At 63.6% G+C, this 15,279-nt stretch overlaps 3 protein-coding genes across 4 annotated transcripts; all 3 read right to left on the minus strand.

Annotated features, from left to right (window-relative positions):
• Positions 1-2,955: 2,955 nt before the first annotated feature.
• On the minus strand, positions 2,956-5,464 carry LOC121672238 (small integral membrane protein 24-like). 2 transcript variants are annotated; one of them, XM_042044825.1, is made up of 4 exons: positions 4,219-5,464; positions 3,729-3,846; positions 3,574-3,612; positions 2,956-3,361 (listed from the first exon to the last, which is right to left on the minus strand). In XM_042044825.1, exons 1-4 carry the CDS (start codon positions 4,433-4,435, stop codon positions 3,271-3,273), a joined length of 465 nt encoding a protein of 154 aa, XP_041900759.1. In that variant the 5' UTR covers positions 4,436-5,464; the 3' UTR covers positions 2,956-3,270. The 2 variants fall into 2 exon arrangements, with proteins under 2 accessions (XP_041900759.1, XP_041900758.1); XM_042044824.1 differs by lacking the exons at positions 2,956-3,361; positions 3,574-3,612 and having other exon boundaries at positions 3,755-3,846.
• Positions 5,465-8,171: 2,707 nt separating this feature from the next.
• LOC121672237 (deoxyhypusine hydroxylase-like) lies at positions 8,172-12,134 on the minus strand. The gene is made up of 6 exons (XM_042044823.1): positions 11,631-12,134; positions 11,001-11,329; positions 10,538-10,614; positions 10,121-10,358; positions 8,954-9,291; positions 8,172-8,800 (listed from the first exon to the last, which is right to left on the minus strand). The coding sequence occupies exons 1-5, from the start codon at positions 11,909-11,911 to the stop codon at positions 8,975-8,977; spliced, it is 1,242 nt and encodes a 413-aa protein (XP_041900757.1). The 5' UTR covers positions 11,912-12,134; the 3' UTR covers positions 8,172-8,800; positions 8,954-8,974.
• A 312-nt stretch (positions 12,135-12,446) lies between these two features.
• Positions 12,447-15,206, minus strand: LOC121672236 (protein ANTAGONIST OF LIKE HETEROCHROMATIN PROTEIN 1-like). Its single transcript, XM_042044822.1, has 2 exons — positions 14,977-15,206; positions 12,447-13,752 (listed from the first exon to the last, which is right to left on the minus strand). Exons 1-2 carry the CDS (start codon positions 15,169-15,171, stop codon positions 12,634-12,636), a joined length of 1,314 nt encoding a protein of 437 aa, XP_041900756.1. The 5' UTR covers positions 15,172-15,206; the 3' UTR covers positions 12,447-12,633.
• Between the last annotated feature and the right edge of the window lie 73 nt (positions 15,207-15,279).

Below are 15,279 nucleotides of genomic sequence, written 5' to 3' on the forward strand. Positions count from 1 at the left end.
AGGGAGGGAGCGGGGGGGCACCGGGGCAGCCCCTCCGGCCAGCCCCGGGGAGGCGAGGGGCGCTGGCGCCCCTCGGGCCTGGGCCCCCCCGCCCCGAGGAAGCCCCGGAGCCCCCGTCCCGTGGGGACCCCACCGGGGCCGTCCCCTGCCCCCTTTTTGCTGCCTCCCCACCCCCCGGGCCGGCAGCAAGTCCGGCCGGGCTGCGGTCGCAGCCCCTCAAAACCCGCCCTCGGCAAGAAAAGCACCTTAAACCGTATTAAAAAAGGCAAAAACGAATCAACTCGACGCCCCCCAGCCCGTAGGGCGGCATTGGGGGGGGGCGGGCCGGGGGCTTCCCCTTGCGGGGCCGGGGCGCCCCCCGCGCCCCCGGGGTCTTTGCACTGCTCCCCCGACACCCCCCCGGGGCCGCACCCCCGTCTCTGCCCAAAGGGAATATGCAACACCCCCCCGGTCCCTCCCTGGGGGGGGCACCACTCATTTTTATTATTTCTATTTTTTTAATAGTTCTCCTTTCTTTTTTTTATCTTCTGGCGGCCTCCATGGCCACGGTCGGGGTGAGCGCAAAGCCGGGGTGGAGGACACCCCATCCCTGGGGATGCTCCGGGGGGGTCCCCCGCAGGATGGGGATACGAGGGGGTTCCGCTCGACAATCACCGCGGGGGTTTCATGCACTACAGTCTCTCCTAGAGGGTTTTTAGTCGGGCTCGTCGGCTTAAAAAAATTAATTAAAAATAGTCCTTGTGACCTATAAATAAAACAAATAACCTGTACATATATATATATATATATCTCCACATATATATATATGGGGCTGCAGGGCCGGGGGGGACGCGGGCCCGCGGGCCCACACACAGTTAAGGTACTTTAAATCGCAAAGGAATATATATATATATAAAATCTCATATATATATATATATATGTCTTGTTTGGTGGGGTTTGGGCTCTTTTGTTTTTCTTTTTTTGTTTGTTTGTTTGGTTGGTTTTTTGTACTCAGAGTTTGGAATTTGCTGCTTTCTGGGCCCCCCCCCCCCCCCCCGGGACCCCCCCCCCGGCGGGGATGGGTGCCCCCGGTGATGGGTGCCCCGGGTATGCCCATGGGTGACCCTCTGGGTCCCCTGTGCGGCGCCCGTGGGTGTCACTGGGGGTGCTCCAGGTGATACCCGCGGGTGCCGCACCGGCTGCCCCACCGGGTGCCCATGGGTGCACCTCTGGGTGCTCCTTTGGATGCTCCAGGTGGTGCCCACGGGGGCCTCTCTGGGTGCCCCAAGTGATGCTCACAGGTGCCTCGCAGGGTGCCTCGAGCAATTCCCGCGAATGCCCCTCTGGGTGCCCTCTTGGGTGCCCCTCTGGGTGCTCCAGGCGATGCCCATGGGTGTCCCTCTGGATGCCCCGAGAGATACCCACGGATGCCCCTCTGGGTGCTCCAGGTGTTGCCCACGGGTGCCCCGGTCCATGGGTGCCGCTCTGGGTGCCCCCATGCCCCGCTGGGCGCCCCGTGCGATGCCCGGGGGCAGGCGGGAGGTGGAGCCGGGGTGGGGGGTGGGGGGAAATCCCACCCCCGGGCAAAGAGCGGCAAAAGGAGAGAAACCGCCCCAAAAAGGCGCCGAGGCGGCAGCCGGCCGGACCGCGCCTCTTACCCAAACCAAAAATCCCGCCGCAGTGCCTCCGCGCCGCCGGCTGCCCCCGCCCGCCTTTTCGGGGGGTCCCCGCTCCCCCCGGGGGGCCGGGGGTGCCCCCTCCCCCCCGCAGTTATATTTTACTCGTTCGCCGGATTCTCGCTTTCGCTTTGCCGCAGCCGATACACACCGCGAGCGCACCAGGGCCGCGAGCCGGGGCCGGGGCCCCCCCCCCCTGCCCCCCCCGCGCCCCCTGGCCCCGCATGACCCCCCCGAGCCCCCGCTCGCCTCCCTGGTGCTTCACGATATTTGATTATACCATTGTACGCAGCCATTACCGATAGCGCCGCTCCTGCCTACATACACTTACTGACCCTGATACGGATTTTTGGGGTTTTTTTTTTTGGTTTTCTTTTCTGTTTTGTTTCTTTTGTTTTGGTTTTGGTTTTTTTTTTTTTCCCGTTTTTTTTTTTTTTTCTGTTGTTGTTGTTCCCCCCTATGCAAAAAAGAGAAAAAAGAGACAAAAAAGAAGAAAAAAACAAAAAAGAAAAAACTGACACACAAAAAAAGATTAAAAAATGAAAAGGAAAAAAAAAAAGACAAAAAAAAAATGTATAAAAATTAAACAAGCTATGCTTCAACTCCAGCTCGCCTCCGCCCTTCCTTTGCAGCCCCCGGGGGAAACTGAGGCACAGCGTCCAACCGGGGAGAACACGAGTGTCCCAGCGGAGGAGGGGGGCACTGGGGAGAGCAGAGCCCAGCCAAGCACCCATCACCCCAGAGGAGGGACCCGCACCCATTACTGCTCTTGGGTCGGATGAGGAGGGTGACAGAGCTGGGACCCCGCAGGGCGCACCCCCAGCCTCAGGCGGGGCCGCGGGGTGGCAGGGACAGGATGGGGACAGGGACATGGGTGGGGGCAGCCGTGGTTCACGTGGGGGTTCAGAGCTGCTGCCGCTTCCTCTGCTTCCAGACCTTGGCCACGGGGTGTCACCATCTCGTGCGCGTGACGTCATCGCCTGGCTGCGTGACGTCACTGTCCTCACCCGTAGGTCAGCGCTGGCCGAAGCTGCGCTTCACCCCCGCGGTCCCCACGGTCCCTGTCCCCAAGCACTGCTCAGGACCTCCTCGGTGCTCCCCAGCCCCCTGTGTCCCCTCGGTGCCCACCCCTCGGTCCGGGGTTGTCGGGCAGCGATGTGGCTGGACATGGACACCGGCTCTCGCCCTGCCGAGGTCGCTGAGGTCTGGCAGCTTGGAACTTGCCATTGTCCCCTGCCCTAGTGGCACCCGGGGGTGCCGCACAGCCTCCTCCCCAGCACGGTGACACCAGACGCTTCACTCGGGGCAGGCTGGGGACCTTTACTAGGTACGTCTGGGGAGGGGGCTGTCCTCGTCCCCCCGCGGCCGGGACTCCCCGCCGGCCCAGGGTTGGGGGACACGGGGAGGCCCCGCTGCCGTCCCCCCCTCTCCGCTCCGGCGAGCGGGCGATCCGCGCCGGGTCTTGGTCACAGCCGGGGCGGCCGCAGGGCGGGAGGTGCCACGGTGGCCACGGCTGTCGCCGAAACCCGGCGCGGATCCCCGCCCCGCGGACGGGGTGAGGGTGCGGCGCCCGTCGGAGGTGCTGCGGAGCGGGCAGAGGGGGGGCCGGGGGGACTCAGAAGGACGTGGCCTTGCTCCGCTGCTTGTCGTCGCTCAGCTCATCCCAGTCCTCAGCCGCCGGGTTGACGTGGCCGGAGCGCCCCAGCCTGCGGCAGGGAGGGAACGTCGGTCAGCCGCGCACTGCACCGGCATCGCGGCCGTGCCAGGGGCACGAGGGCACCACGGCAAGGCCGCCTCCGGCCATGCCAAGGGCATACAGCCACCATGGCACCTCCAGAACGTGGCCACTCTCGAGGGAGTCCGAGCCCCGGTGCTGGGGGGGTCCCGGTGCCGCCCCGCAGCACCCGGGCTGTGGTACCTGTCAGTCGCCAGGGTCTCCGGGTAGTCGTTCTCCTTCCTGCGAGGGGAGAGAGAGGCTGAACGGTGCCCGGGGACGGCCCTGTCTCCAGCCCATGGCAACCTTCCACGCAGTTTTCCCCCAGCCAGCACCCCCCGGCCCCCAACCAATCCAACCTGCGCTTCCTGAGATTCCAGAGCCGGTTAACGAGCAGCATCACGAAGACGATGAAGAGGAAGACGACGACGGCCGTGAGGCCAATGAGCCACGGCTGCAGCACCTTGGGGCCCGTGTCTGCATGGGCAGGGGACAGGGAAGGGAAAAGGTGGGGATGGGGACAGCTTCAGGGGAGTTACATCCTTCAGGGGATGGGAACCCCCATGAGATGGGACATTGGCAGACACTCACTGTGCCCCCTTCCCACTGACCCTTGGGTACCAAGGAAGCCACCCCCAACACAGCTCACCCGTCCCCAGCACAGTGGCGAGCACTGGGGCAGCGGATGGGTGTCTCCAGATCTTTCTGCTCTGCCCCCAAAAGTTACTGTCAGAGCACTGGGACAGACTGGTCCCACTGGAAAGGTCTCCCAGGAGCTGATCCGATGCCTTGGGAGGGCCTGGCCACCTCCCCAGGCACAGCAGCACAGAGCATCACGGGGGCACCTACCAGCCTGTCCCTGGGCGGTGGCAGTGAGGACGAGCAGGACCAGGAGCGAGAGGGGCTGCAAAGGCCTCGGCATTTTTGAGTGGAGGGCTGGAGCACGGCTGGATCCTGCTCCTGAAAGTGAGCTCCTGTCCCCCACTGCTGTCGAGCCCTGCTCTCCACACCCAGGGCAACGGGCACCTTTATTGGCTCCAAGAGGACAAGTGGCACCAAGCACCATGGCAACGTGTCTCCTGTCACCCGTGGGAGGTGGTACCACTCCCCTGGCTCAGGCACCAGCACCCCACAGCACCCAGTGGCCACCACCTCAGGGACCGCAGTGGCAAAGGACAGGCATGTCCCTGTGCCCAGGACCGGGGACCACCCCCGGGATAGGTGGATGGATGGAGGGAGAGACAGACAGACAGGCGGGAGGGTGGAAAGACAGACAGGTGGGTGGTGGGGTGGGTGGATGGACAAACACGTGGGTGGGTGCACAGGTGGAAGGACAGATGGGTGATGGGGTGAAGTGCCCACCCTGCCTGGTTCCACCCAACCCTGCTGGTAGGGCTGGGGCAGATCCCATGGGGATGGGGCAGCACTGAGGGGTGGGCAATGCCAGGCCACCCCCAGCCCTCCCCTGGGCACAAGCCAGCTGGCCCCAGACAATCCCAGCTGGGACCCCATGACATCCTCAGGGCCCACGTACTGCCAAGAGTGAAATACTGATGGGGTTATCAGGGAGACCATGGCGGGGTGCCCACCCACCAGGGCACAAGGAAAACTGAGGCACAAGGTGGCCAGCAGCCCCCCCAGGGAGGGACAGTGGGCTTTGGCAGGGCCACCCTGCCTGTGGCAAGTCCTCAATGGGCAAAGAATGAGACTGGGGACACAGGGATCCAGCCCCAGCCTGGGTTTAGGACAGGGGGTGCAGGACCATGCAACAGCCCCCATGCCCAGTGCCCTCACCCAGAGCCCAGGAGAGGCTTGTGAGTGCTTTGTCCCCCAAGAATGGTTTGGAGGTGCCACTGGGCATGGTCTGGCAGTGCCAAGGCACTGAGGAGGTGGTGGGGGCACAGCCAGCCTCAGTGTCCAGCTGTCCATCTGTCCCTACCCATGTGTCCACACTGACTTGGCCCATCCAGAGGTGTATCCATGTTTCCCTGTGCATGTGTGCACCCATGCCCACGCCCCCTGCCCACCATTGTCTGAGCCCCCACACCATGGGTTTGCACCCCCAAGCACCCACCTTTACACCCACGTGCCCATGGCCAGGGGTGGCATGGCTGTGCTAAGGGGTGCTGTTACCCCAGGCAGAGAGAGGTTGGGATGTCTCAGCCCTGCCACCCCTAGTGCTGTGCTGGGCCAAGGTGCAGGTGGCTTTATTGGGGTGACAGCTCAAGAGAAGCCCCAAGAGCAGCACTAGGGCTGGGCAGGGAGGGGAAGGCTGTGTGCCAGTGCTGGGCAGTGCCTACGGCCAGGGCCACACTGTGACCCAATGGCCAAGCAGGGCTGCAGGGGTGTCCCCTGGCCCTAGAAGAACCTCTTGGGGGAGTCGGCAAAGGAGACGGAGCTGCGTGGCACGAGCAGCCCCAGCGGGATGTCCGAGCCGGAGAGGATGCCGGTGCCTTTGTCCTCCACCTTCTGCTCCACCAGCACCTCGTCCTTCTCCAGCCACTCTGCCTCTGGCACGGTGCCCTCGGCCATCCCTGCCTTCTCTTCTGGCTTGGGCCCGAATGCCCAGTCTGCAGGGGCAGAGACGGAGCTGTCAGCAGCACCAGCCCTGCCACAGCACAGTCTCAGGTGGGGGGGATCCCCCCGGCCTCCCGCCCACCCCGAAGCCTGACCCTGCTGTGGGCAGCACTCACCGGCGAAGTCATGCACCAGGTCCTTGATGAGGTGCCCCACAATGGCATATGCCACCACCAGCACCAGCGCTGCCGCCATCATCAGGTACAGGACGTAGCGGGGCAGGCGGATGCTGTCCAGGGCAGGGGGCTTGTAGTCCACATACAGCACCCCGTCCTCCTCGGGGGGTGACTGCAGCAAGTGCCGTGGCCCCCATGCCCCCCCGGTGCCAGGGAGGGGGACACCCCCTGCCAGGGCCATGGCCAGCTATCCGTGCACCCCCACCCCGAGCCACCGAAGCCTCTGCCACGCAGGGGACTGCAGGGGAGGAAGTGGCATCAGGGTCCACGAGGCTCCTCGGTGCTGGCAGCTCACAGGGACAGTGGTGTCCCCATGGCTGGTGGCAGTGCCACTCACCCAGTGACAGAGCTGTGTTACTGAGAAGGAGCTTAGCGCCTGCTAATCCAGGCACAGCCCGGCTGCCTCAGCATGGGGGGTGACCAGTGGGCTCTGATGTGGGTCAGGGTCCCCAGATCCTGCCCCTCTGGCAGCACCACTGGTACCTCTGCCTCCCTGGGAGTGGGGAGTCACCTGCAGCTGGAGAACCCCCAGGGACAGGGATGGGGAGGGATGCTCAAGGTCTCTCCTCCCTCCCCTGGGCTGGGTTAAATCCCTCAGCAGACCCCAGATCCCTGGAGCAGATGGTTGAGATCCCAGAGGACACAGCACCCTTGGAGCCGGAGGCGATGGGCAGAGGGGATGGGGATGCAGGCTCGGCTGGGGGGGCTCCCACGGGGCCCCCTTTGCTGTACAGTGGAGCAGCCCTTGACAAGAGGCTGTCGCCTTCCCAGAGCTTCACGATGGCTGCCACCCGTGTCACCCCAGCGCCCAGGATCACCTCCCCCATGCTTCCCCCAAAAGCAATTCCTCCCACACCAAGAGGGTGCAGGGTTTAGCCCAGACCAGCAGCAGCTTTGGAGAAACCCCAAACCCTCCCCAGCACAGGCTAGACTGGGAGGGGTGAAGGTGCTGGTGGGGTTCAGTGCCAAGTCAAGGCTCCAGGCTCAGCCCTGCTCCCTTCCAGCACCTCCCAGCTCTGCGGCACCAGGTCACCCCTGCCCAGATCCCAGCCTCAGAAATGCACTTTGTTCCAATTTTGTCTTAAAAGGTGTTGGGGGGAGCAGAGAGAAATGCTGGCACAGAATGACTGAGAAACAACCCTGTATGGTCTGGGTGAGTCACCCGTGGAAAGGTTGGAGAACAAGGGTGGGGGCAGCTGGGGTGATAAGTGGGGACAGACACCCTGGCAAACTCCAGGGTGCTGGAGCCCATGTGCCAAGAAGGGAACAGTGGAAGTGATAACATAGCCCGGGGGAAATCACCCATGGGGATGGATACGGACACAGGAACACCCCAAAAGTGCCAGTGGGTCCTGCCCATCACCCAGGGGCTACACAGGGTGAGGGAAGGGGGACAAGCAACCCATACCAGCTGCTGACTCCAAACAGTGTGAAAACATCAGGTGTTTGTCCCCAGTGCTGGGGAACTGCAGTCTGGAGCCCCTCACCCTCCACATCACACACAGGTGACCCTACCCACAGCGCTCGGGCACACGTCACTGACTCCCAGTGTGTACAAGTGACCAAAACTGGTCACATCTTGACTAAAAGCCCTTTCCATGGGGTCCTGAACTGGGTCAGACTGGGCCATGGCCAGGGCTGCCCCTCCCTCAGGTGTGTCCCTGAGCACCAGAGCCCTGGGGATGCTGAGCTGGCCTCAGGGACTAAGAGGATTGAGCCTGGGACTGACTCACAGGGAGGCCTCGGACAAGGGGAAAAGCCAGGTATGCCCAGGAGGATGCCAGGCCCTGCAGGGCAGTGGGACCTACCAGGGCACCTCAGACAGTTCATCTTCCTCCCCAGGGCTGGGGGTTTCACCTCATACCATCAGGGATGCCACTCCCTGCTCCTCCCAATGTGGCTGGACTCGATTTTAAAGGTCCTTCCCAACCTCAATGGTTCTATGATTTCATTTTGGCAGCCCCCAGGCTTCCACCAGGGCCTGACCCCGTGGCACTGGGTGCACTCCACACCTGGGTACAGGTAAATCACAGCTCGACTCACTCCACCTTCCCGTGCCAGTGCTTTATTCCCTGCCAAACCCCAAACCCCAGTGTCCAGGCTGGGCTGGCTGGGGGGTTTGGGTGCCAGCAGCAGCCTCAGCCCTCTTGGCCCTGGTTAAAAACGGGGGAAAGCCCAGGCAGGCTCTGCCTCACCCTGCCTGCCCTAATGGCAGCGCCCTTCCCTGCAGAAAAAACCCAGCCGTATCTTCCCAACTTTGCCATGAAACAATCCCCATCCTGGGGCAGAGGCTGCCACAGGCTCAGCTCCAGCCTGTCCCAACAGGAGAGGCCAAACCCACTGCGGGGGCGAGGAGGGCCCCGGCTCGGTACCAGCACCAAGAGCAATTTCGAAGCATCCTAACACCACAGCCCACAAGAGCGGGTGCCCAAAGCCCATCCTGGCCCCCAGCAAAGCTCAGGTGGGGAGAATGGAGCTGCCGACGTGGCAGCACCAACCCAGGGCAGGCCCAAGCCCCGCAGAGCTGCAGCAGGCTCTGACACGCCAAGCAGAGCCCACCTGGTCCAAGCCCCAAGCCAGGCTGCGGGCAGGCAGTGCTGATCCTGGCAGGGAAAAAGGGGCAGATCCAGGAAACAGTGGCTGGCGAGGAGTGGTGGAGAGGCAAGTAGCAGCTCAGCCTGGATTTGGAGGGAAAAGGTGGTTGTAATTGTGCCAGAGAGCATACCCAGTTCCTCCTCCAGCTCTGCGTGGCAAGGCACGGCTCCACGTTGACAGAGGTGGCCGTGAAAGCGCCATTGGCAGCAGGAGGGGGTGGGAGGCAGTACACCCACCTCAGTGCCCCCAGTCCAGGCTTAGGAGGAGGCCTGCAGCTTGCAGAGCCCGTCGGCGTACTGGAACTGGGCGCCGTTCTCATACTCATACATGTCCAGGGCCACCTGGCAGCTCTCACGCACCACGCGCTCCTCGTCGCTGGCGAAGGCGCGCAGGGCCTGCAGGCAGGAGGGCCGGGCGATGGAGCCCAGCGCCTCAGCGCACTCGTGCCGCACCATGGGGCTCTCGGCGCGGCTGCGCAGCGCGGCCGTCAGCTGAGGGACGCACGCCTCGTCCTGCAGCTGCCCCAGCACGTAGCCGATCTCGTGGCGGAACAGCGCGCTGCCACAGCGCAGCCCTGCGGGAGGGGCAACGGTGAGCTGGGACGCCCCAAAATGCACCAGGGTGCCCCAAAACGCACCAGGATGCCCCAAAGCGCACCAGGATGCCTGGATGGAGCCCCCCACCCGAAAGCTGGGGATGTAAAGGGTCACCGCCCCAGCCCTGTGTGTACAAAGGGGTGTCCCACCCTGTTCTTCCCTGATCCCACCCTGATTCCTGATCCCAGCCCTGCCCCAGTGCCTCCCTTGATGGCAGCACCCACCCTCCAGCAGAGCTGCCACCCCTCACCTGCCCCAGGTTCTGCCCCACCACACGATGTTCCAGGGGATGGCAGCATGGCCAGGGACTCCAGCCCTCCAGGACCAAGCAGCTGGAGCAGGAGCTGACAGATCCCATCTCATGGATCTCAACTGTCCCAGATGTCTGAGAGCCTCACCCACTGCCCTCAGGCTGGGGGTGGGTCCAAACGCTTCCTGGGCTGTGGTCTGCCCCTTTCCCACTCCGGGAACATTCCCCTCTCCAGAGCTATTGCCAAACACCAGCAGCCCCTGACTTTCCAGGCCAGGAGAGCAGGACCCCAACAATCCCGGGCCAGGTCTGACAATGGGTCAGACCAGCTGGTCCCAGACCACCATCACAACCGGTGCCCTCCCTCCCTCAGGGAAGGGGGTCTGGAGGGTGGCAAGGGGGCTCTGGAACACCAGAGACCACTCAGCACTCTGTAATGTGGCAGGCGACAGCAACCCTAGACACAAACATGTGAGAGCAGCTCTGGCAGTCCTGGATTTGGGAAGGGCTCATCCCAGATTAGCCTGGACAGACCCACAGCAACGACAGGCCCTCACCTTCTGCCAGTGCCAGCACAGCAGCCTGGCCCCCCACGTTCCGCAGGGCAAACATGGCCCGGTAGCGGTCAAACAGTTCCTGGGATTCATCCAGGAGGATCTCCCGGAGCTTGGCAACATCTGTCTCCTCAGCAGGGGGAGCAGGATCTACAGAGAGGTACGGCGTGGTGCTTGGCTTCTCCTTGTTGTTCTGCAGCCACTCCAGCCTCCTCACGGCCAGCTGACATGTCTCTGCCACCTGTGGGGACAGGGACACGGCCCTGGCTGCAGAACAGCACTGGCCAGCGCCAGGAGAACCCCAGCATGCAGCAGGATGTCACTGTGATGTCCCCACCCACCTGCCCAGGCAGGACCTGCCTCGTGCTCTGAGACCAGCAGTGCTGCATCCCAGAGGAAATGACCCCTCAGGAACCTCACCTCGACCACAGGATCCTGGGAATAGCGTTTCAGGATATCCAGCACGTCGGGGTTCCCGATAGCACCCAGGGCTTCACCTGAAGGATGTATCGGGATGTTATTGGGGTGTCTGTATGAGAAGAACCCTGCTGTGTCCTCTGGCAATGCCTTGCCTTGCTCTAAAGCACAGACACAGGCCTAACTGACTGATCCCAAATGGGGCAAACGTGGACACAGGCCGGACTGACTGATTCCAAACAGGACAAACGCAGCAGGAGAAGCCCGGCCAGCAGGAACAGCAGGACCTGGCCAACCTGTCCTGTCAGGTCTGGCCAAGGTGAGATGTTCTGTGACTCAGGGTTTGACACCCAAGCCGGATCAGGCCCCCATGAGCTGCTCTGTACAGTGGGGGAAGCACCTCCAAGCCCCACTTGCCAGCCAACCCCTTCCCCTGCCCCCAGAGCCGCAGGAGCTGCCACCATACCTGCCTCGTGCCTGACCATGGGCTCCTGGGCCGTGTCCTCCAGCACACTGATGAGCACCGGGATGGCTGCCTCGTCCTGCATCTGGCCCAGGCAAAAGGCCAGCTCGTGCTTCAGCAGCGCCGAGCCGTCCCCGAAGGCGCGGCCGATCCACTCCACGGCCGCGCGGCCGCCCAGGTTCCGCAGGGTGAAGAGGGCCCGGAACCGGGCGGGCAGGGGCTGCGCCGCGTCCAGCAGCGTGCGGCCAATGGCCTCCACCTCCTGCTCCGTCACCATGGCGCGGGCGGGTCTGGGCACTCTGGGGGCTCTGGGGGGCTCCTCGGTCACACTCCTGCGCCCGGGGAAGGAAGTCAAGGTGAGCCCTCAGCCGCCAGCGGGTCCCGTGGCTCGGGGCGGCGGGCAGGAAGGGCCGCGGCCCGGCCTGTGCCGGAGAACCGGACCCCGGGGCCGACCCCACAGCGCGTGTCCGGACTCGGTTTCACCCGATACCCGGGAGGAACGTGGACCCCCTGCCGCAACCGCGCCAGACGGAGCCGCCGGGCCAGTGGAGCCGGGGCCCGAGTGGAGCTGCCCGGGTCGGGGGATACCGGGGGGGTTCGGGGAGGGCCCGGCGGTGCCGGCGCTGCACTCACCGCACGCCGCCATCTTGCTGCTGCGCCACGTGACCGCCCGGCGGCGGCGCCTGCGCAATACGCACGGGTGGAGCCGCCCACGAGGGGGCGCTGCCTCCTCTCCAGCTGAGGGCGCTGCTGTTCCCGCCCGCAGCTCGCCATGGCCGGGGCCGGGGCCGGTTCGGCTCCAGCCGCGCCCAGTCAGGGATCGGAGGGACCGGCGGGAAGAGCCGAGCAGGGGCATAAGGACCCAGGAACTGAGCCACAGACCCCTCCGGAGAGGGGCTGGGGGTGCCAGGCATGACAAACCCCTCCAGAGAGGGGCTGGGGTATTCCAAGGAGAGCAGAATTCCTCCGGAGAGGGGCTGGGGATGCCAGGCAGGGCAAACCCCACCCTGAGAGGAACCTGGGGTGTGAGACTGGGCAAAATCCCTCAGGAGAGGAGGCAGGGGTGCCAGGCTGGGCAAACCTCTCTGGAGAAGGGCCAGGTATGCCAGGCTGAGCAAAATCCCTCTGGAGAGGGGCTGGGGGGTGCCAGGCTGGGCAAATCTCCAGGGCAGCACATCCCTGAGTTTGTGGGTGCAGTTTAATTCCAGGCTGGTGTCAGCCCTTGCAAGTCATTGCTCCGCCTCTTCCTTCCCTTTTCTTCCCGTGTGTGTTTACACAGCAAGTTGCAAACCTTCAAAGGAGTTTTGCCTTATTTCAAGGCTCCTGCTGATTTTGGCCTAATGTAAAGGCCTTAGGACAGAGGAAAGGGAGATCCCAGCAGCCTCCCCCTCCCAGCCCTAATCCCCACTGTACTCCCACAGCACATAACACACCACCAAACCATTTAGATCCTGGGAGAGAGAATGGGCACAAAATACATTCCACTGCCTGAAACCTCCACAGCAAACTCAGCCCGAGCGCGACACAGCTGCCCCTCCCAGCCCTGGGCCCGCCTGGTACAGCTTTGCCAGAGTCCACGGTGAGTCTGCAAGCAGAGATGCACAGGGATGTGCAGGGCGGTTGCTCCCCGGGCCCGTCAGCCCTCCCCGCAGCTCTCAAAGTACTGGCACATCAGCTCACGCACTTGCTCGGCACGGTTGTCCTCCATGGCGGCCGGCGCCGGCTGGCAGGGCTTGGGCAGCTCAGTGGGCTCAGTGCCCTCCAGCCACTCTTCGTTGAAGGGGTTGTCGTGGGCCTCGCAGACGTTGTGCAGGATGCAGCAGGCAAGGACGAGGGTGGGCAGCAGCTCCAGGCTGCAGTCATCGCACTTAAGGAGGATCTGCCAGCGTGCCTTGAGGCGCAGGAAGGCATTCTCGATCACACTGTGGGCCCGCTTCAGGCGGTAGTTGAACTGCAGCTGGCGCTGGGTGAGGTTCTCATCCTCCTGGTAGGGCTTGAGGATCCAGTCTTGCAGTGGGTATGTGGCATCACCCAGCAGCACGTACTTCTGTGCCTTCCCCATGAAGTGCTTGGGAGGGTTGGGGCACAGCCGGCCCTCCTTGGCCAGCACCCACAGGCTGGAGCTCTCCAGGACCGCGCTGTTCTCCATGCTGCCTGGAAAGGCGGTGGAGACGTCCCAGAACTGCCCCAGCCCGTCCACGGTGGCCTGCGTGAGGATGGAGTGCCAGCCCTGGCCATTGCAGTAGTCGGCGGTGAGGCGCAGGGGTGGGTGGATGGGGATGTGCAGGCTGTCCAGCGCCCCGATGCAGTGCGGGAAGCCCCAGCGCGTGCAGAAGATGCGCACCATGTTCTCCAGCTCCTTCTCGTCGGGCAGCCGGAGGTAAAGCGGCTTCAGCAGCAAGACCACAGCGTAGCTCACCTCCCGGACACAGCTCTGCACCGTGGAGGGCCCCACACCGAAGAGCGGGCTCAGAGTCTGGTACTCCACATTGGTGGCCAAGTGCCACAGGGCCACAGCCACCCTCTTCTCCAGGGGCAGGGTGGGGTGGAAGTGGGCACTGTGCGGAGCCAGCCCAGGCCGCAGCTGGTTGCAGATGTAGAAGAAAGTCTCCTTGGACATCCGAAACTTCTCCAGCCAGTCCTGGGGCCCAAACTCCTTCAGGACCACCCGCTCCCACCAGTCCGTGCTCCTGAGGCTGGGCCAGGCACGGGGGTAGAAGCAGCAGCTGGTTCTCCTCCGGTGAGCGATGAGGAGCTGTAGTGCAGGGGGCAGACAAGAGCGGTGTGAGACAGCGCTTCCCTGCACTTCACCTGGACCCCCCTCTGAAGATCACCCAGCTCAAGAGATCTGCTCAAGGCAGGAGGATGCCCAGTGCCAGGTGGCCAGTGGTCCCAACTGGTCTAATACTGGTCAAATCTTCCTGTTCCTGAGAAACCTCACTGCAAACCCACCAGGCAGTAGGTGTGACTCCAGATAAGATGGCCAGGTGTTGCAGACGGAGTTTTCTGGAAAAGCCCCTTTTTGGGGTGGCCACTCCCTCTGGGGGTTTATATTTTAATGAGCATTACTGGATTTCCTGCTGCCAAGGGAACTGTGGGCTAAGTCCTGATCTGGAACGGGGAGAGAGCATCCCTTGAAGGTGGGAATCATGATTTGGAAGGGGAAGCTCCTGGCCTCTCCACAGGAATTGGTTTTCTGTTATTAAATTTAAAAATGCAACTTTAAACTAAAAAGAGGCTTTTGTCACTTTCTTCAGCCACTGCCCAGGCCAGCAGGTTCCCCGTGTTCCACTCCAGCTTGTCCTTGCTGCCACGTATCCCTTGTATCCTCAGGCCTTTCATATCCCCATTGCATCCCCCACCCCCTCCTTCACATCCCCACGTCCTCTGCATCCGCCATCCTTTGTGTCCAGGATCAAATCCTGTGTCCTTCAAGCCCCATCCTTTGTGTCCCTGTCTTTGTGTCCCACAGAACCCCCACGTTCCCCATCCTTTGTGATCTCTGTGTCCATGTGTCCTTCCAGTCCCACGTCCCATGTCTTGGGTCTCACATATCCCCCACCCTTTATGTCCCCCTTGTGGCTTCCCCGTGCTCCCCATCCTTCCCACCACTGTACTTTGCATCCTGAACCCCCCCCACTGTCCGTTTTTTGTGTTCCTGTCACCTGTGTACCCGTGCCCCAAACCCCTCCTGCCCCTGTGTTCCGTGTCTCACGTCCCCCATCCTGTGTCCCGGTGATCTGTGTCCCCGTATCCCCCCATCCTCCATGGCGCCGTGACCTCCGCGCGTCTCCCGTATCCCCCATCCTTTGTGTCCCCGTGACTTCAGCGCATCCCCCGTGACCCCCCCCCCATCCTTTGTGTCCCCGCGATCTCCACGTGTACCCCGCACCCTCCGTCCCCCGTGATCCCGTCCCCGCGTGCCGTGTCCCCACGTCCCGTCCAGGTCCCCCCCCCATCGTGGCCCCGCCCCGGTCACCGTCATGAGCCGCTTCTGCCGCTGGCTGTAGTAGTGCCGGAGCCAGGCGCGCCGCTGCGGCCCGTCCCAGCCCCCGGCGCCGCTCCCGCTCCTGGCGCCGCTCCCGTTCCCGCTGCCGTTCCCGGCCATGGCCCCGGCGCGCCGCCGCCGCCGCCGCGCCAGCGCGCACAGGAGCACCAGCAGCCGCTCCCGCATTTTCAAATCGGGAGCCGGGGCCGCCCTGGAAGTGATCGGTGGCGGGGTCACGGTGGCACCGGGGGGGCGGGACGGGGCGGCACCGCTCCGCTCCGCTCCGCACGGCAC

This window comes from Corvus kubaryi, unplaced genomic scaffold, assembly GCF_017639235.1.
Source record: "Corvus kubaryi isolate FWS band 111438036 unplaced genomic scaffold, C.kubaryi_AGA036_p1.0 45375, whole genome shotgun sequence".
Taxonomy (NCBI): domain Eukaryota; kingdom Metazoa; phylum Chordata; class Aves; order Passeriformes; family Corvidae; genus Corvus; species Corvus kubaryi.

Coding starts and splice junctions, on each gene's coding strand:
- LOC121672238 (XM_042044824.1), bottom strand. CDS start 5,298: ATGGACAGCTGGACACTGAGGCTGGCTGTGCCCCCACCACCTCCTCAG. Junction 3,847..4,218: donor CACCGCCCAGGGACAGGCTG/GTAGGTGCCCCC, acceptor CTGCCCATGCAG/ACACGGGCCCCAAGGTGCTG.
- LOC121672237 (XM_042044823.1), bottom strand. CDS start 11,911: ATGCCTGGCACCCCCAGCCCCTCTCCGGAGGGGTCTGTGGCTCAGTTC. Junction 10,615..11,000: donor CATGGTCAGGCACGAGGCAG/GTATGGTGGCAG, acceptor TACATCCTTCAG/GTGAAGCCCTGGGTGCTATC. Junction 9,292..10,120: donor TGTGCTGGCACTGGCAGAAG/GTGAGGGCCTGT, acceptor CCCCTCCCGCAG/GGCTGCGCTGTGGCAGCGCG.
- LOC121672236 (XM_042044822.1), bottom strand. CDS start 15,171: ATGCGGGAGCGGCTGCTGGTGCTCCTGTGCGCGCTGGCGCGGCGGCGG. Junction 13,753..14,976: donor GGCAGAAGCGGCTCATGACG/GTGACCGGGGCG, acceptor CCTGCACTACAG/CTCCTCATCGCTCACCGGAG.